Source organism: Lepisosteus platostomus, chromosome 2, assembly GCF_059453375.1.
Source record: "Lepisosteus platostomus isolate fLepPlt1 chromosome 2, fLepPlt1.hap1, whole genome shotgun sequence".
NCBI classification, from domain to species: domain Eukaryota; kingdom Metazoa; phylum Chordata; class Actinopteri; order Semionotiformes; family Lepisosteidae; genus Lepisosteus; species Lepisosteus platostomus.
The window spans coordinates 32681731-32705489 of record NC_142612.1 but is presented as its reverse complement, the minus strand read 5'-3'; the positions used below and the strand labels follow the sequence as shown (position 1 = coordinate 32705489).

At 45.1% G+C, this 23759-nt stretch overlaps 1 protein-coding gene across 4 annotated transcripts; it reads left to right on the top strand.

Annotated features, from left to right (window-relative positions):
- Positions 1-268: 268 nt before the first annotated feature.
- Positions 269-23051, top strand: tsga10 (testis specific, 10). 4 transcript variants are annotated; one of them, XM_088605795.1, is made up of 19 exons: positions 270-381; positions 2536-2676; positions 5104-5169; positions 5638-5788; positions 6772-6998; positions 7594-7749; positions 8667-8840; positions 10237-10314; positions 11288-11439; positions 12712-12827; positions 13904-14058; positions 14675-14730; positions 15197-15365; positions 17358-17468; positions 17764-17949; positions 19124-19291; positions 19824-20026; positions 20978-22396; positions 22829-23051. In XM_088605795.1, exons 1-18 carry the CDS (start codon positions 271-273, stop codon positions 21288-21290), a joined length of 2733 nt encoding a protein of 910 aa, XP_088461921.1. In that variant the 5' UTR covers position 270; the 3' UTR covers positions 21291-22396; positions 22829-23051. The 4 variants fall into 4 exon arrangements, with proteins under 4 accessions (XP_088461931.1, XP_088461921.1, XP_088461941.1 ...); XM_088605815.1 differs by lacking the exon at positions 270-381 and adding an exon at positions 2023-2041; XM_088605805.1 differs by lacking the exon at positions 19124-19291 and having other exon boundaries at positions 269-381.
- The last annotated feature ends 708 nt before the right edge of the window (positions 23052-23759 follow it).

Here is a 23759-nt window from a genome sequence, read left to right as displayed (position 1 = left end):
ATCGAGCTTCTTGGATTTACACGAACCCGAGGAACAGAAAATGCATCTATCGATTTCAGGGGCTTCCACGTTTTCTAAAGTTGGCTGAATACACACCCGTAACGCGTGAAAAACCTCAGTGGCATTCCTATATTGAATTTCAAGTTTGATCACCATCTTATTGATAAGAACGTTTTGTTTCACAAAATCCTCGTTGAAGACGCTGAAGTGACATGTCGGGACTTGCAGAGCCGAGCACTGTAAACAAGGCAGACCTAAATATATATTGGCATGAATGAGGAAGTCTGCATTCAGTTTTTGTGCAGGCTGTGTATCTTTATTCGGAAAATCGTGTTACAAGTGAAAATGAATTCCAGCGATAAAGCAGACGGAGAGAAAGAGGTAGGCTGTGTTCTCCTGCACATTTCAATCGTTATTGAATTCGTTAAAGCAACTTTTACACGACGCCAACGTCGACAAGTGTGCTCTTAGGACAATAAAAGCGAAACAAATGTGAGTTTTTATTTTTATTTCCACCTTTATAGAGATAAATACAAAATGTGCTGTTGAACTTGCTTGGTCGAAGTTGTGAAGAAGCCTGTCCTTTTTTCACAAAACATTTTTGGTCAAACGGGACTACTAAAAGAAAATTCTACTGCTTTTATTTTTCAATGAGCACGGTTCCCACGTGTTGCCAGTCAATGTTAAAATCCCGTTGTCTGGTACGCTACGTTGCCAAGACAACTGGCACAAACAGAACGAAAAGGTCCCCGCTGATTGGCTGGGAGGAGGCCCAGGAGGCCGTGACGCGACGAGCCGTGCAGACGCCGTGCTGTGATTTGTCTGTGCGCTTCAATCCCTGGAGTAAAGCGCTTTACTACTGATCGGAAATTACTCTGCAGCACAGCCACGATCTGCAGGATCCTTTCTGCTACTATACCATCTCCTTTGAATAGAAAGATCTGTTAAAAACGGCGGTAAAGTAAGTCGCGCAGCACTTATCCTCTCTTGGTTGGACCTAATGCGAATTTTCGGCTGTAAGGGAATAGTATTTTAGTTTTAAGTTACCATGTTATATAAAAAAAATCGCAACATAACATATTCCCCTTTTATAAAAAACAGGCTCATTAATATCATTACTGCATCTGTTGTGCATTGTTTTGCAATGTGTTTGTGTTTTTTTTTGGGGGGGGGGATTATTACGTGTAGCCCAGAGAAGCTTTTTTAAAGTTTTGGTAAAAACTGCAGACAGCCTAATTACTGCAAAATGTGCATATATGGCCTGTATATAATTGTATAAATATTAGGGCCACGTGGAAAAAAATAGCAATGTTTTTAAAAAGTTCATAAAAACTTTCTTTAAAAAGTGCATTATTAAGCTTGTTTTTTGTGAACGTCACTAGTAGGCCTATTGACATACATCGGAAATATATGTTGGGGTTCCAGACCGTTGTAAAACGTTTGTCCACATAATTACATCTCAGTAAGGGGAGTGACTGAAGATACAGTTGTCACGGCAACGAGTAATGCAACTTTGCACGAGCCGGTCCGCTTCCGTTTCTCGGACCTTCGCTGCAGCAGTGCTGTTAGCGGTGGTATTTTGTGACCCTGTCCAACGTTGTGGTTTTCACGTGATGTGAAAAGCATTGACTGCAGAAGAAAAATCCTGGAGATCCTGTGAGCTCTATGCTTTTTGGACAAAAAAAAATCGCCTGTGCTTGTGCTGTTACAAACTGCTGCTGACACATGGGAGAAGGCATCGTGCTTCACCACGCTTTGATTGGCTTTTCTACTTACTACACCTCAATTAACCTCTGTAAGCCCTCTTGTCTGTTGCACGACTCATTTAATTCCCCTTTCATTGTAATATACGTGCTCTTTCAGAAGTCATTGGGTAGAGAGAAGGATAAAAGAATGGAAAAATAAATGAGCTCTGGGCAGTGGTTTTGCAACCCTCAGGCCAGAACAGCGGTGACGGCCAACAGCTGTGAAAAACTCCCGGAATTTGAAACTGCGAACAGCAGGAAAGAGAGACTCATCGGCGAACCAAGTTCGCAGGCAGGTTTACTACTTTTTGCAGCACAGCCGAGGGAAATTGTATGACCTGGGTCTCCAGTCAGAGAAGGAGTAAACCATCCCCGATAAGTCATCTGAGCACGTTGTTGTTCACTAGATATAACTGTAAGAACAGATTAACTAACTGGGGGAAAAGAATTTAAAGAATGTTTCCAATAGCACTTTCTAGCCGATTATATCTTTGCAGTTTTGTTTTCACTGTCTCATTTTGGAGATTTGTTTTACTTAGGTGTCTTAGCCTTTCAAAGGTGTGTGAGGAAAGATCCCAGAATGTCTGGTCCCAGGTCCAGCAGAGAATGGGATGGAATCCCGCTCGGAGATTCCGGATTCCCACAGCCCAGTTTAGATGGGCAGCGGGAACAACGACTCTAGTTTTCAGTTTGGGGGACACATCCTGCTTGTCCCCTGCTTGAGGCGCTGGGTCACCTTCAGTGTGAGCCGGTGGCGGTGATGGCCTGTGTTTGTGGTACTTTCTGACAGGTTGAAGGCCTGAAAGCCAGGGTCCCTGCTGTGGACCTGCAGGGAGAGGAGCAGGATGTGAGTGACCAGGAGGACCCTCTGGCCCCGAGGAACGACAGGACTGCACTGGGCACTGCTGATCAGCACACGAAAGAGACCACGGTATACGTAACTGCACTTCTTCCCTGTTGTATTTTCCACTGAAAGCAAGCTGCCCTTCTTGTTTGTGACTGGAAGTGTTGGTGGTTGGACCCAGTGGAAAGCCCATAGCCATTGCGCGTCCTGGACCTGCAACATGGTACTTGATATAAAACAGCTTCATTGAATGATGCAATTTCCCATTCATCCCTTTCACTGGTGTTGCTGTGGGAAGTCATCCTGGATCTGCCCGGTCCTGCACTTTGTGGGTGGCGAAGGATTCCTGCATCCGTGTCGTGTTAATACTCGAGACCCACACAGGTCAAGCAGCATGTCTCTTTTGACCAGCTGCCTCTGAAAAACACCTTCAGTTAAGTTTCCCCTCATTTTTCACCTCATGTGTTACCTGCTCAGAGAAGATGAAGGCTTTAATCTGAACACCCTAAGCTAAGGTAAAAGTCATATCTTGCAGAAGAGTAGAGAGAGTTGAGTAGTGTATTGCCATACTGTATGTACACGTACATTGGAATTCTTAATCGCGCTGACCTCTCGGTACATACACAGTACAACAGGCAACAGCACACAATGAAGACAACAGGAACAATAAATATGTTGTGGAAAAAGAAATAAATATGTAGTAGTGAGACTGAGAGAAAAAAAGGGTAGACTATGTAAAAAGTGTAGAGTGCAGATGTGTATGGAGTTTGAGGCCCTGCAATTAGATGTTGTGTAGGATGTGCACTGCAGTGGGATAGAAGCTGTTCTTGAGTCTAGAGGTCCGTGCTTTAACTGTGCAGTACCGCTTGCCAGAGTCCGGGACGGTTGAGATACTTAATGATGGATTGGGATTTACTGCGACAGCGGATGGTGTGGATCTCACCGATTGATGGTAAATCGCATCCTATGATCCGCTGTGCAGTTGCCACAACCCTTTGTTGTGCACCTCTGTCATGCATGGTAGTACTGCTGTACCGCACAGTGAGGACACTTTCTGTGGTGCTGCAGTAGAAGATCATGAGGAACTGCTTCCCCAAACCACATTTCTTTAAGCACCGCAGAAAGTGCAAGCAGTGTTGTGCCTTTTTCAGAATTGCTACAGTGTTGTGTGTCCAAGCCGGGTCCGTGGAGATCTGCAGGCAGAGGAACCTGACGTTGTACATGGTTAAGGAGTTTTTTCTTCTGCAGTGCCAGCAGGGTGATATGATCAGGAGGTCTCTGGTCTGAGCTGTGAGCTCTGTGCTTTTGGGGTGGGCCAGGTGACGGTGTCACTGTAGCTTCCAGTGACTGACAGGAGGTGGGGGAGTGCCCGATCACACAGCAGTGAGACCTGCTAGGCAGGCATGCTGACAATCAGCAGGGGTGTAGTGGTATAGTGGCATCAGAGATGATGACTCTCCTGCTGTGTGTGCAGCAGCAGAAGTGATGCGCAAACATCTTTTGATGAGCTAACATGACAAGATAGCGTGACATAGACAGAGGAAGAGCTGTACGGATTTCTAAATTGTTAGAGATTGAGGTTTAAAACACTAAGAAAGTTAATGAAGAACAGGGTCTGGAATCAAGTGAAGGAACTTAAGTGAATTGTAACAGCCTTCAGTGGTTGGATAAGTGCATTTATTTAGTTTTTTTAAATCGGGAGAAGATAAAACTTAAAATTAGAACATTTGGAACTGAATGGTAATGACATTCAGCTATATCACACAGCAACTCGCAACTGGCAGCCCACTGAAGCTCAGCAGGTGTGAGCCTGGTTAGTACTTGGATGGGAGACCTCCTGGGAAAGCAAAGGTTGCTGCTTGAAGAGGTGTTAGGGGGGCCAGTAGGGGGTGCTCACCCTGTGGACTGTGTGGGTGCTAATGCCCCAGTATAGTGATGGGGACACTATACTGTAAAAAAAAGGTGCTGCTCTTTTGGTGAGATGTTATGCCATGGTCCTGACTCTCCATATTCTTCATAAAGCGACAGTCGGTGTGGAATTGAGTTAGGGATCCACTGTGCAGTTTCACAGAGGTTAAGCATGCTTGCTTTTAGAAAATCATTGTTTGCTGGCCTGTTGTCTATGGTTAAGTTTTTTTTAAGAAAAGCATTTAGTGGACTCGGAAGAAAAAAAATGAAAAAAAAAATAATGAAACTGTCTTGCACTGTCCAGATAACTTTCTCCTGACCTTTACCAATCATGACCTCCAAGTAATCCCCATCTCTGAACTGGCTTCATCACTCTGTTCTCCTCCCCACTGATAGCTGATGTATGGTGAGTGTACTGGCGCACTATGGCTGCTGTCACATCATCCAGGTGGATGCTGCACATTGGTGGTGGAAGAGAGTCCCCATTACCTGTAAAGTGGAGTCTCTAGAATAGCGCTATAAAAGTGTGAGGGATAATTATTATTAATATAAGATTAATGAAGGTACTGAGTGTGTGATGGATGATCTTAATTGTTTGTATTATAGAGTGTTGTTGACACCCAGCAAAGAGAAATCGCCAAGCTGCAAGAAACTGTCAAAAGCCTTAAAGCAGTAAGTTCATTTAACCCTAAAGCATGTACTTAATGGCTTTTAGAGTTTGCCAGCATTTTGTTAAGTTTGTTAAGGTTATCTTGTAGTAGCAACAAAGAGCCTATGTCCTGTAGTTATTTTCCTGTAGGGAAACAGCTTTTACTACTACTAACACACACTAAGACAATAATTAAGGGCTTTGAGGTGTACAAAACAACATGTATTTTCTAAATGATAATTTACAGATCTTTAACCCCCAGGTATTAAATCTTCATTGTCACAACAAAGGGCCAGCTAAATGAGTAGATGCTCTGTACCTCTGAATAGCATCGCCTGGACTCAAAGTTAATGCCTAACGATCATGAAATGGTCTCAGAAATTAAAAGATCAGGACGCCTGACCCTTTGGTGACATTCTTTTCCCCCACCTCAGTGTTTCTCACAACGAAAATGCATTTAGTGTAGCAGACCTGCGCTTCCTGTTTGTCAGGAAACAGAATCTTCGAAGGCCAGCTGCGATCGGCTTCAGGCCTCCTTGAACGCCAGTGAGCAGGAGAACGGGCTCCTGCACAGCTTACTCGATCGGCAGCAAGCAGAAAAGGCCAAGCTGAGCAAGCAGGTGGAGACGCTCTGCCTCTCAGGTGAGCGGGGCTGGGAAAGAGCCTGGTGTGAGCTGCTCTTTACCCGGACAGGGGCTGGTTTAACATAACATACCCCGGACTTGCATTCTGCAGTTTTAGTTGTGCCTTTGCTTTGAAATCCTGCTAATTGAATTCTCGACCCGTTGTCCCCTGCAGAGCTTGGGGGAAAAAGTTGAACTGCTTGGCAGGCAGTGTGATGCTCTTGCACATTGACGAGGGTGTACTTCACCCTGTGTCAGCATGCTGAGTTTCACTGCCAAGAAAATGCAGAGCTTAGCCTAGCGATGGGCTTTAAGTTCAAGTTCAAGTTTATTTGTCATTGCAGTTATATACAAGTTTACAGTGGAATCAAATATCGTTCCTCCTGGTCCATGGTGCAATTACAGACAAGACACTGGCATAGACAATGTAGACAGGACTAATAATACTAATATTAATAAATAAGACCATGCAAACTAAGACAGTGTATACCAGAACAGAGGCAGTGTACACAGGATAAATGCATGTTGCAATTTAACTGTTACAGAATAGCACAAAAAATACATCACACAATATATACTAAACACTGGGGGAGTTTAAACCCTGTTTCTGGAATTGGAGTGGGTGTAAGTAGGTACCAGGGTGTTAAGAAGCCTAACAACCTGACCTGTTAGGCTGTTTTAAACAGTGCTTGCATATGTGTGTCAAGCAAGGTGGCTCAGAAATAGAAATGTTCCACGTTCTAATTCTCTCCCTATCTTACACAAATAAACATCAGACAGTTTATTAAGTTTTAACAACAAGGCCTTCTATAATATGAGTGCTGGGCCCTCTTCAGGCTGGCAACATGAGGCAACAGGGGCTGTTTTGGAGTAGCAATTGAATTCCTAGGCGAACACCTCCACCTAGTGGGACTTTGTGCAAACTGCATGTCTGAATTGAAGTGTCATTCCATTTGAGTTTTCTTGATATGATCCCTAAGTCTTTTATCTCCTTATCCACAGAAAAAGAGCGGGTTTTGGGCGCAGAATCCGGGAGGAAACCTCCCAGGAAGACCGGCAGCCCCTCGCGCCTGGGCTCCTTCGTGAAGCGTCCGGAAGAGGACCGCGACTATTTCACGCAGGAAGCGGAGGCCGTGAGGAGGAGGAAGAGGATGCTGAAGAACAGGACCCAGAGCCCGACGAGGAGTACCTCTCGGGGGCGCAGTCCCGCCAGGCTCCCGCCAGTAAAGGTAACAGGACGGAGCAGGGCCTGTTCATAACGTTCCTCTCGTCTCGGGCGTCGTGATTTTGGCAAAAGCAGCCCTTGTCACCAAACACCTCTTGGACGAAGTGAGTTCTTTGAGCAGTGCGAGGAGATTTTTTTCCAGTTTGTTTCATAACTTTGTCAGGAACTTATCAGTTACTGTTGTTTTTATAAAGTCAGTTTTTCTTATACTTTAACAGACTTTCGGGCAGTTTGGTGACCAGTACAGAGCTGTCTAGTTAACATCTTCCAGTAATGTAACAAGTAATAGGTTTATTCCATGCTGAAAAGAGAAGAAAGAAATCACAACGTTTCGGCCGCAGAGCCTTCTTCACACCTGAAGAAGCTCCACGGCCGAAACGTTGTGTTTTCTTATAGTTTCCCACTTCAGTCTTGGGCTCTGGCCAGACTGGGATTGACATAAACTGCTTTGCTTTTGTTTGTTTTTTATGAGCAGCCTGGAGGGGCTGTTTGAGACGGCTGTCATAGCTCTACTGTGTGTAGACCAGGGAACAGCGCTTAGCAGTACAAAATTACACTGAGCGGTTTCAGTATGTGCTGTGTGTGGCCGCCCCCTACAGGGCGGCAGCTATGACTCGGAGCTGATGCGGATCCTGCGGGAGAGAGACGAACTGCAGGCCATGCTGGACAAGTATGAGCGCCACCTGTCCGAAATCCAGGCCAACATCAAGGTCCTGACAGCCGACAGGGACAAGACCAACATGTTGTACCAACAGGTCAGGGGCTGGACCGCTTTGCCACTTGCTTTAGACCCCACTAGCATTGATTGAAAAATCAGGAGCGAAACAATCTCTCTCTAACCATATCTGGGGTAGAAGATGGGCTTAAAAAGTTTCACAGTTCCACTTGTCCATGTTTAAAAAATTTACTGTATAAATCTGTATAGATCATATCTACAAACCTAAACTTCCACATAGTGTTTACATAGCCGAAGTCTCACTGCTTATTGCACATGAATACATAAGCAAGCAAAGTTATGAACAATTAAGAATGTGAGTTTCATCCTGTTAAGCAGCTGAGTTACATGACCACGTATAGGCAACAGGAGAAAGCAGAATGGGCACGTGTCAAGTCAAGAGGGGTGAAGTCAAAACCTGCAAATGAATAGAGAGGATTAGAAGGAAAAGAGTCTGTCTTTGAGAGAAAGGGGAAGGTATGATCCTAGTTTCGGGATAATTTTGGTTTCAGATGTCTTTCGGCAATAGGAGTTCCAAAGTCCCTCTGTGAGGAGGCAGACGGAGAGATCAGTATGATCATGACTGTTAGAGGTGAAATGGAAACCATGGGTTTGGAGAGATCTTTGATCCTCACAGCCCTGACATGTTCCCTAAAACGGGCTCCTTCCTGTCTCACCAATGTAAAAAGCTGGGCATTGTGATGCAGTAAATAAGGCTGCTGGAGATACTTGATGCCACCTGGGTGATTTGGAATTGTATAGAGGGCTATTTGATATGAATATAATAGCTATTTAATATTCATTCTCGTAATCCATTGCAAGTCCCACCCTAACTAGCGGTTCATTCAAAGATGCATAAAAAATGACGCCAGCTGGCATCTCTAAATTTCGGTAGTTCTAGAGCCGGAACAGTTTCCCTAGAGTTTTTCTCAGTCAGTCCCTGACTGTGTGCATCAGGCTCAGGAGGAAATTGCCCGGCTGCGGAGAGAGGTGATCAAGTCCCCCCGCGCACCCAGGAGCAGCCTGACAGCACAGAGCATCCTGCGGCGGGTTGAGGCCGAGCGAGACGAGACCGTGGCCGACCTGCGCCGCATGACTAACGAGAGGGACAGCCTGAGGGAGAGGCTCAAGGTACCACTTCCGGGCCTTGGCTCAGTACACAAGCAAAGGAAGAGTGAAGGGGGCAACGGTGCTGGAGAATATATATTCTCTATATTTACTCAGCTGATCCTTTTAGCTAAAGCCAGTTACGTGTGCACACATCTCTGCTGTGATTTGAACCCACAACTTTCCAGTTACAAGTGCAGAGCCCTGACCACCAATGTGGGGTTTGCAGTGAAGCCGGCGTCACACTACATGACTCGACACGACTTCTAGTCAGAGAGCACGTCAAATTTAACAACTGCAGTTGCTGAATCTCGCTGCCTTTTCTGTCCTAGAGGGTGTCAAATTACACGATTCCCTCACAACAATTCATCTCCGTTCCAAATCTTGTATTGTGCCGCAAAAGTACCGCGAGACCCGCATCGTTTTGGCAGCCACTTAAGGTGGCACGGCATGAAAGTAAAGAAACGACATGGAAAACAAGCACGTAAACATCTTGAAAAATGTAACGCAGGCATTGCTTTTCACAAATAAACATCTTCAAAAATCGAATTGTTCTTTATAAATATAGAACAAATTTACAAAAATAAAACACTGTTACAAATATAAAACACCTTTAAAACAAATGTCGTAATCAAATTAGTATTGTGCTATAACATGTAATATAATGGGCATATTATCTCACAAGTACACATCTGGCTCACTGCCCACCCCTACGACTTGCGACTCGCTACAAGAAAATCAAACCAGTTCGATTTTATCAAAGTGAGTTGCAGAGAGTCGTAGGGGCTGTTAAGAGCGCTATGACCAAGTCCCTGGGGGTGTCACACGGATGGTAACGGGCGCACTGTGATTTTCTTACGATTCTGTCAATGAAGGCTTCGACTGAAAATCCCAGGAAAAGTCGTGTAGTGTGACGCCGGCATGAGAGAGAACTCAGATGAGAGATGCGCGCAAAGAGCACAAACAATGCAGGTCACAGCATTGTGGAAAACGAGGATCGTAGCAAATTAAATTCCATGCTGGGACAATTCATGGAACACAGAGACAGAATTAACATTACCAGAACCTAGGTATAGATGTGGTTGCTACTTACTGAACTGGTGCTAAAATTTGTAGATTGTGTTGGGAAAATAATTTTCTTAGATTTTACAGAAGAATAACAAAACATATTGACATCTTCTGTGCTCCTATTAATGAAATAATACAGGGTGAAAGAGAGGCACACGCAGATGTATATCTAAAATAGTAATTATAATTGCAGTTCTCTGTTTAGCTTACATGGTAAACCACAGACATGAGGGTGATGGAAAGTGTCACACAAACACAAACTTGAATCCTGGATGGTTGTGGTGACATCAGACAATGGTGGGGTTCGGGAGTCTTGCTCCTCATGTTCCCAGTTTTCCCGCTGTTTGTGCAGATATCCCAGGAGTCAGCCATTAACGAGAGGGCTCACCTGGAGCAGAGGGTGGAGGACCTGCAGTCAGCCTTCCTCATAGTAAGCATGCCCAGACCCTTCACCTCTGAAACCGTCACAGTGCAGAGGCCGCTGGAAAGCGGGCTGACAAGCCCAGCGAAAGTCAAGGAACTAGCAGTGGAGGATGTGCTGCAAGCATTTTTTACGTTACGTGTGAATTAACATCCTGATGGAAGAGTTATGTCAGGCTAGAGTGGCCATGAAAATAAGCACTTATGCATCTTGCACACAAGAGCCATGCATTGCAAATCTCCATTCCCTGCCTCGTGGTTTTCTCATGCGATTTCATGCCTAATGTTGCTTGGTGCATGGTGTCGCATTATCGAGCACTCTTTTATATAATTGAATAGTCATTTGCATATCTTCAGAACTCTTTTTCACAAAGCATCACCACTGATAAACGCTAGTGTAGCTCTGAGCATCACTCCAGTTGTCACTCCAAAATCGACAGTTCTGGGGTCTTTTAGCTATGAAACCCCTTGAAACACAGTTCTCCCTGGCAATATGTGCATATGTGTAAATCATGTCAAACTGAGTTCTGGCATGCAAATCTTGTAAAACAGACAAGATGTGAAAGCCCTTCAGTGGTATGTAAATTCCAGGGAGGAAGAGGAAACAGTTAATTTTACACATGCAAGGAAAGTGCTCAGGTTGATGTTACTCATAGCATTACAGATTTTCATTTCTGGCCCTGAAGAATTTTTCAGATTCCCTAAGAAAGATCAGCACAACTGTGCTGACATAAAGACCGAAAAGTAAAACATCAATACAGAAGCGTTAAAAGCTAGAGTGAAAACTTTCACACTCCTGTTATTTATTATTATATCTTCTTCGTGTTCCTTCCCCCACAGAGCTCCTCCATATCCAGTCTCTTCCTCTTTCCAGACCCCAGCCCTTCCAGCCCTGAGATTATCTGAACACTTGGCAAAGCAGACCTGTATGTGTTGTGTGTGTGCTAAGAACTGGTGCTTACCCACCTCTGTCCCTGTCGCAGCTGGAGAAGGAGCGCGGGGAGCAGAAGACGAGGCAGGCCCTGATGAAGGACACCATGCTGTCTCTGGAAGAGGAGGTCAGGGCCCTGAGCCGCAGGTTAGATGCCACAGAGGAGGAGCTGACCAGGACCAAGACAGAGTGCAGCATGCTGAGGTATGGTGGTACACACGCGTGCACACACATGCGCACATGCGTGCACACACCCATAAACGTGCACACACGTGTACATTAGCACATGCACACCCACACACATGCACACACGCACACACTTTCAACCTTCTGAGTGTGCCTTATGAGTTACCTTATAGGCAGCTGGTAGTCTATAAAGATAATAAAATTGCTATAAAATGCTAAAGATTAACAAATATAAAATCTCTTTGTCAGGACATTATGTATGGAGTGGCCAGCTGTGGTACAAGAAGGCATTTTCATTCCAGAGTGTCTGTAAAACATTTTATAACTTCAGTGGCTGGCTAGATGCTTATAAAATTTGCTGCCGGGTACTAGTGTGCATGAAGCCCAGACAGTGTGCTGCTTTTGGAAAATCGAGTGCTATTAACACAGTTGTAAACCAAAGTGGACCTAGCTTTTATTCTTTCTTTGCTTCACAAATCAAAATCTAGCCATAACATCTCAGAGCACCACCATAAACCATTCCCCAATCTCTTTTCCATTCCTGACATGCAATTTTATACAAATAAAACCCTTGAATCATTGCATTTCAATTACAATTTAGTGTGCACAGGTGTATTTCACACACCAGGTCGAGTTTTCTTTATAACTATCCAGCTGTATGGACCTCTAGTGGCAGTCCTTGGTTATTGCAGTTATTTTGTGGGACACCTCGCCACACTCTCTAGTCCTGTCAAACTCGATTCATGGAGACCTAGCGTCTCCAATTTTTCCTCACCCACATTCTTACTTACATGGTCTGATTATGTAATTAACTGTAATACTTTTAACCAGGTTCTGGGGGGATTTATAGCTAATCATACCTTTTAATGAAGTGAATGTCTAGTGCAATGAATTGCAAAAGACCTTCAGAAAATCCCTATTATGTCTGATGTGGAAAATAATTTGCTTAGTTGTTTAGCTGACTACACGGGTTAGAACAAAAACCACTCCAGGAAGTGAGTCTAAGACTCTGGATGTAATGAAAAACAGCTTGAGATAGCACAGTCAGCTTTTTATCTTCTTAAAGATGTACTGCTGAGTATCCCAGTTGCCCTGGATAAGAACCTTTCTTCCGCTATATAATATTATATTAGTATAATATTATTACTACTGTAATTATTAATAATAATAATAGGTCAGTTTGCTGGCAATGCTACCTGGTGGTCTATGTGTTGTGATACTATGGGGCTCGAAGGCCTAGGCCGAGCCCCACGGTCCCCCAGGTGACGCGGCCCTGTGTTTGACTGACAGGGTGTCGAGCAGCCAGGCGGAGAGCTCCCTGAGCGACTGCCAGCGCAAGCTCAGCACGAAGGTCGCCGAGCTGCAGGCCTCCCAGGACAAGCACAAGCAGCTGGACCAGAGGAATGGTGAGTGCTCTTCTCTCCCTCTCTGGGCTCCTGAGCACATTCTTCCTCATGCACGTTTAAGCTGCCATCGCCCTTCCATTAGTGCCCTTAAAGAGGCCTCCCTATGGTTCCAAGAGCACTAGACCTTCAGTAGAGGACCTTAACGAAGCCTATGTAAGCTTGGTATCCCCAGGAAATTGCAATGGAATCAATGGAAAAACTTTATTAGGCCTAGAAGCTCGGCAGCCTAACTGTTTAAGGTAATAAATCCTAATCCTTAATCCTAAAATCTGGCGGTGCGGTGGCTCTTTGGTTAAGGATCTGCGCCTGTGGCTGGAAGGTTGCCGGTTTGTATCCCATGGTCAGCAGAGGAATCCTACTCCATGAGCCCCTGAGCAAGGTCCTTAACCCCTGCAGCTCCAGGGGTGCTGTACAATGGCTGACCCTGCGCTCTGACCCAAAGCTTCTCTCCCTGTCTGTGTGTCTCATGGAGAGCAAGCTTGGATAATCGAAAAGACAAATTCCTAATACAAGAAATTGTATATGGCCAATAAAGTGGTCTTACCTTAATACAGTTATTTGTTTAATTAAGTCACAGTCTGCAGTCATGGACAAATGTGTTCACCTGCTCATGTCTTTTCAGTGGAAAGAGCCTTAATTCACACTTCTGTGTGAATCACTTAGACAATGATGATGTATGGGGGTGTGCATGCTCTACATATGAAAGTGTTCCTCAGTTCATTTTTGGTGCCTGTTTTGTGTTGCTAAGGTGGGCAAACCCAGCAACAACACGATGTGGTCAAGTCAAGTATGAGTGCAACTGGTCTGCAGCTCTGCTTTCATCAGCTATGCTAACTGCCTGCAGAGTTAGGTTCAGATCCCTCCTGGCTAGCCTGGCCTCCCTTTAGGTCTAGTGATTTAGCTGGAAATTCTTCATATCTTCTCCTACCTTTTTGTTCTGAGTCTGGTGATTTGCACAATTATGGATAAACTGAATCAGCTCTTCCTTGTGAGGACTTTTTCTTGATTAAAGATGTGCTATAATGTCCAGTAGTATTGATGAGGGCTGTTTTTGTGTGTTTGTATGCCGGGTAAAGACAATTTGCTCAGGGAGATCACCTCTCTGAGGGAAGAGGTCAGCACTCTCCAGGTGACCACAGCTGAGCTGGACAAGGAAAAAGATGTCCTGGAGAGCGAGCTGGATGACAAGATCGAACTCATCTCTTCTCTGAGGGGCCAACTGGAGGAGAAGGTTTTAACCAGACTACACTGCTCACACTCAGCTCAGGACTGGAGGAGAGAGTATTCACTAGACCACACTGCTCACACTCAGCTCAGGACTGGAGGAGAGAGTATTCACTAGACCACACTGCTCACACTCAGCTCAGGACTGGAGGAGAGAGTATTCACTAGACCACACTGCTCACACTCAGCTCAGGACTGGAGGAGAGACTATTCACTAGACCACACTGCTCACACTCAGCTCAGGACTGGAGGAGAGAGTATTCACTAGACCACACTGCTCACACTCAGCTCAGGACTGGAGGAGAGAGTATTCACTAGACCACACTGCTCACACTCAGATCAGGACTGGAGGAGAGAGTATTCACTAGACCACACTGCTCACACTCAGCTCAGGTCTGAAGGAGAAGTATTCACTAGAGATGTAAGGTATTTCTAAAAGAAGGGAAGCCTCTGTTCAGGTTTGTAATTGACAGTCAAATGCTGCAGGAAGTGGATTAGGGAAAAGAGGAGCTGTAGTTAAATGTTATAGTATCATATAGATTAAATTATTATAGTTTTCTTATTCCCTCTTCTCAGAATAGTCTGGCTTTGTGTAAAAATACATTGAATTTTTTATTTTTTAGAATAAAAGCCTCCAGAATTTGAAGCTAACCATTGAAGAAGTAGAAGCCACTGCAAGGTAAGGTGTCAGTTTTTATTCTAACATCCTCCATCACAGGGGTTATGGTTTTCACCCTTGAGAAAAATATTTTTAAAACTCCCTATGAAAGTGCTTACACTTACACTGGGTAGATTTCAGTAAGTTTTACATTAAAGATTTTCCAAATGTATATTTGAATTTCAAGTCCAAATTAGTTTTGTGTTGTGACTGATTGGCAGTAACTAATTATATGGCGATTTCACCTGACGCAGTCCACTTCTGGCTGTTTAAAACCCGCAGGAGTGTGGAACAAGCTTCACAGCCATATTGTCAAAGCCAACCCTCAGATCAAAGCTACTAAAACAACCATTTCAGGGTTGACAGAGAAAGGGGGGAAAATGAAGTGGGAGTTAAGAGGATTAAGGATGGCGATGCCCTGGGCTGGGTCAGGGGGCTGGAGGCGTGTGTGATCCAGGGCTGTGTATGTGGGTGTGTTGGCTCCCAGCTCTACGAAGGAGGAGCTGAGCAGCCGGGAGCGAGAGGTCAGCAGCGTGCGCCGACAGCTGGACTCCGTCAGAGAGGAGCTGGGGGCGGCAGGGAAGGCCCGGGAGACTTTGGCCAGGGAGTGTGACCAGCTCCGAGAGGACCTTTCCAAGGCCAAGCTGGAAAACCAGGTGAGGCAGAGAGATGGCGAAAAACCTGCAAGGAAGGTAGAGCAAGAGCAATTGTCTCCCTTAGAGCAGTGGTTCTCAAACTTTTTGGACCAAGTACCACCCCTAATCCAACCAAAGCATCCAAGTACCACCTACAAGTCATCATCTTATAGGAACCCCAGAAATTCTCAATGACCAACATGAGCGCGCGTGCACACACACTCACACATACATATAATAAATATTATTATAATAATAAACTTTATTTGATATAGCGCCTTTAAAGGTGGCTTCTCAAAGTGTTTTATAGAAAAAGAAACAGTAACAACAACTAATAAAAAAGCACCATTTCAGTGAGAGGGGTGAGCCTGTTTAGTCAAGCAAAGCAGATGTGAATTCATTTTTCGAGCCTTGATACAATTCACAACAGAGTCCAACAGATTTTAAATCGTCAGGCATTTTCTTGACGGCAAAGGTCTCGCGGTGGATGTTGCAATGCGTCCATTAATTTCTGGAACAACCTCTGTAATTCGTGCAATTACACCGTTATGTCGACTTGTCATTGCTCTAGCACCATCTGTACAAACTCCGACACATTTTATCCAGTCGATGCCATTGTCTTCGAGAAATTCATTCAGAAGCTGAAATATGTGCTCTCCTTTAGTTCCTGTTGGTAGCGGTTTACAGAACAGAAAGTCCTCACAGAACGTACCCTCAAACTCGTATCTAACGTAAACGAGCAAATTGGCCAAATTGACTACAGACTCATCTAATTGCAGTGAAAAACATCTGCTCATCTTAATGCGCTCTATCAGTGTACTTTTGATATAATCCTTCATTTCAATAATTCTATGAATGACTGTGTCTTTCGGGGGGAGGGGGGCAGCAGGTCGAGCTGTTTAGCAGCTTTTTCTCCACACATAATACGTGTCAGCTCTTTTGCCAATGGTAAGTAAGGTTCTTTAAAAATAGTGTGGCTTACCTGCTTTAGCAATCTGCAAGCTTGCATTTTTCCGCGTTTCCGTTTTTATTTAAAGTTTTAATTTCATGGGCATGGGAATTAAACACGCTCGTTGTATTTTTCTCAAATTAACTTAGAACAGTTCTTAAATATTTTTCTGTTATCATGCTTTCCTGTGCTCACAAGATCACCAGCGTTCGCAGCACGTATTTCTATGCATTCCTGTGTTTACAACGTCGGCATTTTTTCCAAAATCACGCACATTCTCTTTCCTCCCTATTTGCTGAAGATACAGTAGCTTTTTTTAAATACAATTAGTCACTTGCATCCGTAGCACGCATTCCTATAGAGTGGTATAGAATTACAGAGTATCTCTTGTGTCCACTGAAGTATTAGCGCGCACTGTATTGTAGTACGTAGGCTGCGTATTCGACACGTATTAAAATACAAAATATGAAAACCCGTCCCGATTTTTCAGCGCACACGACACAGTTCCAGTGTCATTTGGCGTACCACCTGGCGGCACTCCGCGTACCACTGCAGGTACGCGTACCACAGTTTGAGAGCCACTGCCTTAGAGGATTCAAGACCAGCTGTGAGAGGGCAGTGACTCCAGACAAAATGGAGATTCATGTCTGGGCCACGATTCCCAGAATGCTATGAAAAAAGTGGGAAGTGCTAACAAGTCAGGTGACTGATGTCGTCAGGACATTCTCCCAAAAGCATTCTGGGGAACATAGCCCAGACATGAATCTTCATTTTGTCTGGAGTCCCTGCCCTATCACACCACCCAAGGTGCTGACAACAAACAAGCTGCTTCTCATTACAGCACTGCTGAGCTATTGTGCCGTGCATCATTACAGTAGTTTTCTTTCACATAATCTGGGTTGTACATCCCCAGCGGAATGAAGGTCCAGTCCAATCAGGATTTCTGCTGTGACAGAGGGGAATGCCATGATTACATTGTTCTTGTGGGCCGTAAGAACTCTGCAGTCAACACTCCGCTGTAGTCTCAGGCCAGGAGCTCACACAGCTCCTGCTGCTCCTTGCAGGCACTGCAGCTGAGATTGGATGATTATGGACAGGAAATGGAAGACCTCAGGTTGAAGATCCAAGACTACAGCTCCGATGCTACAAGAACACAGACCCTGCTGGAGTCCCAGGTATACAGTGCTGATAGGTTCAATTCAATTCAACTTTATTTCTCATTGTACTTACATGGGTGCATTGTATAGCGAAAAGTGTCTCATTAGTCTCACAGGTGCAGCAGACAAGACAATAGACAAAAATGCAATAACAATAACAGTGTAAACAACAGTATGGTGCCAGTGCAAAATTGTCAAAAATGTACAAATACGCAAACAGAGAAAGTATACTAACAGGAAAAAACAGTGCAAAAAAACTGGAAAAACCTGGGCTGAGCAGGGTGAGACTGTGTGCGTCTGTGTGCACCGGCAGGAGAAGGAGATCCGCGAGCGGCAGGAGAGCTGCCACCGCGCGACGGCTCAGGCCAAGAGCTGGGAGGACAAGGCCAGGCAAGCAGAGGCCGAGGCCAGCTCCCTCCGCCTGGAGCTGCTGAGCGGGGATTCGGAGAGGCGCCGGCTGAAAGACAAGGCTGAGGCCCTGGATGGGTCCCTGGAGGAGGTGAGGGGTCTCTGGACACCCGGCCTGTGCTGGGTCGAGAGGCAGCAGAAGGCCAAGACTTGTCCAGCTCCGATTCTCCTGAGGAATTCAGGGTCTTCACAGGATGTTCAGAAATGTTCTTAGATATCCCCATGTCATTTTGTTTGCTCATTTTTAGCATGTGAGGATATAATAGTACTAGATAATAACATTTTCCAAATCAAAGAAAATTACAATTTCAATAAATCATTTGAAAGGAAATTACAGGGTAATGCACTGAGAATTCAAGACGTATACGTAGGCAACCTTTTCTGGACAGGATTCTATGTGGGGAAACCTGCCTTCTTCTCAGAGGTTTTGAACTCTTTAAATGTTTGGGAGTGATCAGAAATGAAAGGTGGATTTTTCTTTTTAGCACAAAATGAGGTTCTTTGGACATACATTTTCAGTGTTTTATAGACCTGTGTTGTAGCTGTGATATAAATTTATTATTTTTTTAAATTAGAGGTCAAAACAAAGTTTCTATTAGGCCCTAACTTGATTAGAAACCAATTGGAATTTGAACATCAAAAAGGATATACAGTAAAGTGGCAAAGCATTTTTAATATAGCCATGTAGAGCTCAGGCGATTGTCTTCCATGACAGCCTCTGCAGATCCATGTGGGTCTCTGGAATATTGACCCAAATAGTCCGTGAAAGCCATGGACAATAGTGTCCTGTCTATCCCGGCTCTGGGATAAAAAATAGTATCCTTCCACTTTGCAGTGTATTCACGATTAGGCCAGTGAACTTTTTAGAATCACTCCTTTGTCAACACCTACTGTATATAAGAAGTTTAACTGTTACGGGCACACCGGGACATTGTGAATTAACAATTAACATTACACGCCTAAACCCATCCCAGTCCACATCTCTGTGCTCAGTATTGTACAGCTCAACTGCTACTAGCAATCCACCTAGAAGCTAAATCTCTTAGTGGCTACCTTAGATACCGACTCCGCCTAGGAATCCTTTGCCTTCTCCATTTTCCTAAGGAGACCGACCTTCAGAGGGTTCTCCATTTAGTCTCGTAATGGGAACAATCCATTTCATCCTGAATGCGACCTGTGTTCTGCGCATGTTGTACGTACAGAAGAAGTAGGAGCCTGTCTCGTGAGGTGGTGACCGAACGTGTGTGTGTGTGGGGGTCCTGCAGGCTCTATCAGCGGAGCGGGCCAGCAGGAGCCAGCTCTCCCAGCTGAACAGGAGCCTCCAGCGCCTGGAGGAGGAGCTGAGGCAGGCCCAGGCCGAGCGGGCCACAGCCGAGACAGAGCTGGAGTCCACCAGGGACCTCTGCGTCAAACTGGATGCCAGCAAAGAGGCTGTGAGTTGACCGAACTGGTGTGAGAAGCTGTAAATGTGATTTTACTGGTAGTTCTCTTCAGGATACCTGAGATATGTCATAAGTGGTCCCAGGTAAAATGGATTGTTAACTCGAACTTGCACCAGCATAATTACCAGACAAATGAGAGTTTCCTAAAATGCTGTGAGCAGTTCTAAGTCTATTATAGCAATTGAATTATGCAGTCCGTAATTTTTTAAAAGCACCTCAGAAGTCGTGTTCAGCAAGCCATGTTGGTTCCTTTTCAAAATGCGTTAAACTTGGCCTTTAAAATGTTCTTGTTTTGCAGCTGGTAATATGGTCTGCATTATTTTCTACACGATGGAAATCTTCCTTTATTTATGTATGTTATTTATGTCAACACAAAAGTCTGTAGCGCAGTGGCGCGAGTGCGGTGTTGGGGTGTGTGAAACTGTCCTGCAGGGTGGAATTCCCCTCGTGGACACCGCGCTCCGTGGGGCGGTCCTCACTGTGCCCCCCCCACGCGGCGCCCCGCTGCCTCCTCTGTGCCCAGGCGCTTCGTGACCTGGAGTCCTACCACGCGGACGGCGAGCTCCTCAGGCAGCAGCTGGCCAGCGAGAGGCTGTCCATGAAGAACCTGGAGTCGCTGCTGGTAGCGAACCGAGAGAAGGAATTCCAGAGCCAGATGCACACGCAGGAGAAGCAGACGGAGATCCAGCTGCTCAGGGACAAGCTCTCTCTGGCAGACAGCAAGGCGTAAGCAGCGCGGCCGAGGCCCCCGGGCCCGTCTGTGATCGATGTGGCTAGAAGTGAAGGGATCGGGATCTTAGTAATAACATTTCAGATGTATATGAAGTGTAGACAATCTTTTCCAGACACGACTTTGTGTCTTAAACTCTTTAAATGTTTGGGAGTGATCAGAAATGAAAGATGGATTGTTCATTTTACCACAAAATGAGATTCTTTGGGCATACATTTTCAGTGTTGTAGACTTAGAGGTGTGCTGTAGTCATGCTATAAATTTTAATTTGTAAAAATTACATGTCAAAACAAAGTTCCTGTTAGGCTCTATCTTGATTGGGAACCAGTTGGATTTTGAAAGTCCAAGGTTATAGAGCGACCAAGCATTTATAATGTAGGTGTGGGCTTAGTGTGATGGCAGATGTTTAGGAAAATTTCATCAGTATACATGGTGTAGGGCAGGCAATCTTTTCTGGACATGACTCTGTGTGGGGGAAACTTGCCTTCTTTCCAGAGGTCTGGCAGATGTTTGAAGCAGCGAGGGAGCAGTGGCTGAAGGTATTGATTTTAAAGTAGGGATGCTTTAGGCAGGGGAGTAAAACTGCAGTGGGATCAAAGGGATTCTCCTATGGACTTATGGTACCTGTTGCTGAAAGAATAATGGCTCAGAGAGGTTTGTCAGTTTTGATCTCTGTATTATAGGAACAAGAGTTTCCTTTGGAAAATACATGGACAGCCACTTGAGAGGGAGAGAACCGAATATGATTTTTCTGTTCCTTTAGATTTTTTTATTGAACTAAAACATCTTTCTTTGATTTTTTTCTAAAGATGTGCAGCTTTCATCTATTCGTTTCTGTGCCACTCATTTCTTCTCTCTGAGTGAACCTCCCACAAAACCTCTTTTGAAGCCTGCTTCTCTCTTTTCTCTTTCTTCACTTTGCTGGGTGTTGTCATCTGCGCAAACAGAGTGACTCAGAGCCGGGAGGTCGCACAGGCCAGGAGCAGAGCCTCACAGCTGGAGGCCGAACTGGAAAAGACGAAACGTCAGCTCTCCACCGAGCGCTTTGAAAGGCAAGCATGCGTCTTGTTCTCATGCCTTCCTGCATGCTGTCCCTGCTTGCAAGTGCCTGCCTTCTTCAGGACCGCCTTAGTGGGTGTGACATTCCCCAACAGACTGTGTCTTGCACTGTGTCAGTGCTCTCACTGTGCAGCAGCTAACTGCCAGCAGTTTTACAGCTCCCCTGCTGTCTTTGAAATGCAGTGTGAGAAATTTGACTAACATGGCACAGTGACAGTCTGTCACAAGCACAGCAGCTACTCAGTCTCTTGTCGCCTGATATTGCACAGCATGTTGAGATTTCAGCATTTTCAGGCTTGTTTTCATGAGTGCGAACAGCTACATCCATCTGAAGGGACTGAATAGCTGTATGAGATCCTTGAATCAGTTAGATCAAAATTAATAACCAACACAGCCAAACCAACTAGACAGATGGGAAATCTGAGAAAATGCAAAAATAATGTGATCAAACCTATTCTGTAGAGCATAATTTTAACAGGCAGATATTGGGATAAGGATAATGACTCTTAATATTTGTTTATGAGAGCTTAATATTTGTTTAGATCTGCATTTCTACAATTCATTGCAAAGTAGTAGAGAAACCTTTTTACACCTGGACAAATGTGATCAGTTTTTCAAGCAAATCAAAAAGCTAACTGGGAGGGAGAGGTATACACAGGGAATGGATGCTACTATAGCTTCAAGACGTTTTAAGTGGTAGGAATTCCAGCTTCCCTCAAGTTTTAAGGATTTATCTTGTTTTAGGATGATGTGCAAAACAAAAAAAAGAATTACACTTACCATGTGCTATTATGTCTTCAGGGGTTGTAGGCAAGTGGTCAAGTAATGAGCACAATTTTGTTTTATTAATCTGTGGGTGTCGTCTTTGTTTTATTAGTCTGTGGGTGGCATCTCCAGAAGTTTCTGTCCATGTGTTTTGAATTTGTTTGGGACTGTTATTCAGTCCACGAGAAGACATGCCCCTATCCAGGTTTTGCACAGCTTGTGTTTTGATAAACCCAAAGGTAAAAGATGTGGGAGGGTTTAATTGGCTCTCAGCTTGGCTCAGCACCTTGTTGTCCTATACCGCCGTCAGCGTGGCGGCGTGGCCGGGTGCCAGGGGTGCACCTGTGTCCGCGCAGCCGAAGCTGAGTGGGTGTGTCCTCCTGTCGCCCCCCCAGGGAGTGCGCCGTGCAGGAGCTGCGTCGCCAGGGCCTGTCCTCCTCCTCCCCCACCCGGCGCTCGCTCAGCCCCCGGGCCTCCTGGTCCCCCGAGCGCTCCTACCTCTCTCCCCTGGACCGCTCCTCGCTGGACAGGTCGCCGGACAGGTGAGGCCAGACTGGCCCTAGAGTCTCTGCCACTCTTCCGGCAGCATTGGAGTGGCATGCCTGCTTCAACCAGACCATTTATACAGCCTTCATCTTTTTGTACCCTTACTGTGTCCACTTATTCCAGCTGTGGTGCCAAATCCCTGGACTAGTTTCGTACGCGGCAGTGTTCCTGTGTGCCAGAGCAGTGTCTGCTTTGTTCCAGATAGATTTCCTCATTACTGAAAGTCACTGGATTGGCCTTTTCCATCGCTCTTTTAAAGTTAGATATTTAAATCATTACTGTCTAGCCTGGGCTGTAGAGCAGCATAAAAACACATTAACCACAATGAGAAATGGTATTTATCCAGATATTTGAAATCTCATTTGGTCAAGATGCAAGAATTAGGCTTTGCTTTGTCTGACCTGAAGATGTATGTGTCTTTTCTTTAGGAGTGTGACATTCAGGGATTTCTAAGAGTAAACCGCTCCTACCTCACCCTCCACGGACAGCTGGAAACACTCCTTAGTCATCCTCAGTGGAAGCAACCACTGAATTACTGTGAAGAACCTTTTAGTTCACCATCTCTTTTTCTAGCCCTTTACAAACAGAAATTGACTTGAATCAGAAGCCTAGGATTAGCACATTCACTGCAAATAAATTAGTTTAACATTGTTTAGAGATTTTGAACATTTTTCTTTTACTTCTAGGTATTTTAGTGAAAAGCATTCTTACTTTGAATAAGATTGTAATCATTGTAATCCAATGTTCATCCTGTCTGCCTTTCTAGCACAACAGAGGGGCAGAATCAACCACATGTTCCTTTGTGAGAATGTTGTTCTGAATTCTATACTGTACCTCTCACCAGTTCCTCTTTGTCGGCACGTGGGATGTGTGTGGCAGGTATTTTACCAGTAAAGAACTCCAATTAGGAATCGCTAAGCTTGCAGTGACAAGCCCTGTGCCATCTGGGGAAGATAAGGACCAGTGTGTGCACTGCTCTGACACTCCCATCCATGTGCCAGGCCCATACAGCATTCGCCATGCTGCGATCTTCACAGCGCTGCTAGCATTCTCTTGCACCTTGCCCATAGCACCACACATACCCAGCACCCAGGTCTCCCGGGTCACAGTTTCCTGCCCGTCTCACACCCCAGCCAACCCTGGTGTCTGCCAGTCAAGTGGTTGCCACAATATGAGGAATCCCAGCTACAGAAAACAACTGTTGACCACATCTGCTCTGCAGGCCTCAATCTGTGCCCTAGACTGGCAGCTCGTTGGGTCTGGAGCCCAACACATTAATGTGAACTAGGGTCCAGATTGCAAGCAGTTGTATTTTTAACAGATGACTAGGAGTTATGTAAGTAGGGCTGTAAATTGTTG

What these genes read in the sequence shown, in the direction of transcription:
- tsga10 (XM_088605795.1), top strand. Translation starts at nt 271, where the DNA reads ATGAATGAGGAAGTCTGCATTCAGTTTTTGTGCAGGCTGTGTATCTTT. An exon ending in CTGTCAAAAGCCTTAAAGCA is followed by an intron (nt 5,170 to 5,637) that starts GTAAGTTCATTT and finishes CCTGTTTGTCAG; the next exon opens with GAAACAGAATCTTCGAAGGC. An exon ending in CCAACATGTTGTACCAACAG is followed by an intron (nt 7,750 to 8,666) that starts GTCAGGGGCTGG and finishes TGTGTGCATCAG; the next exon opens with GCTCAGGAGGAAATTGCCCG.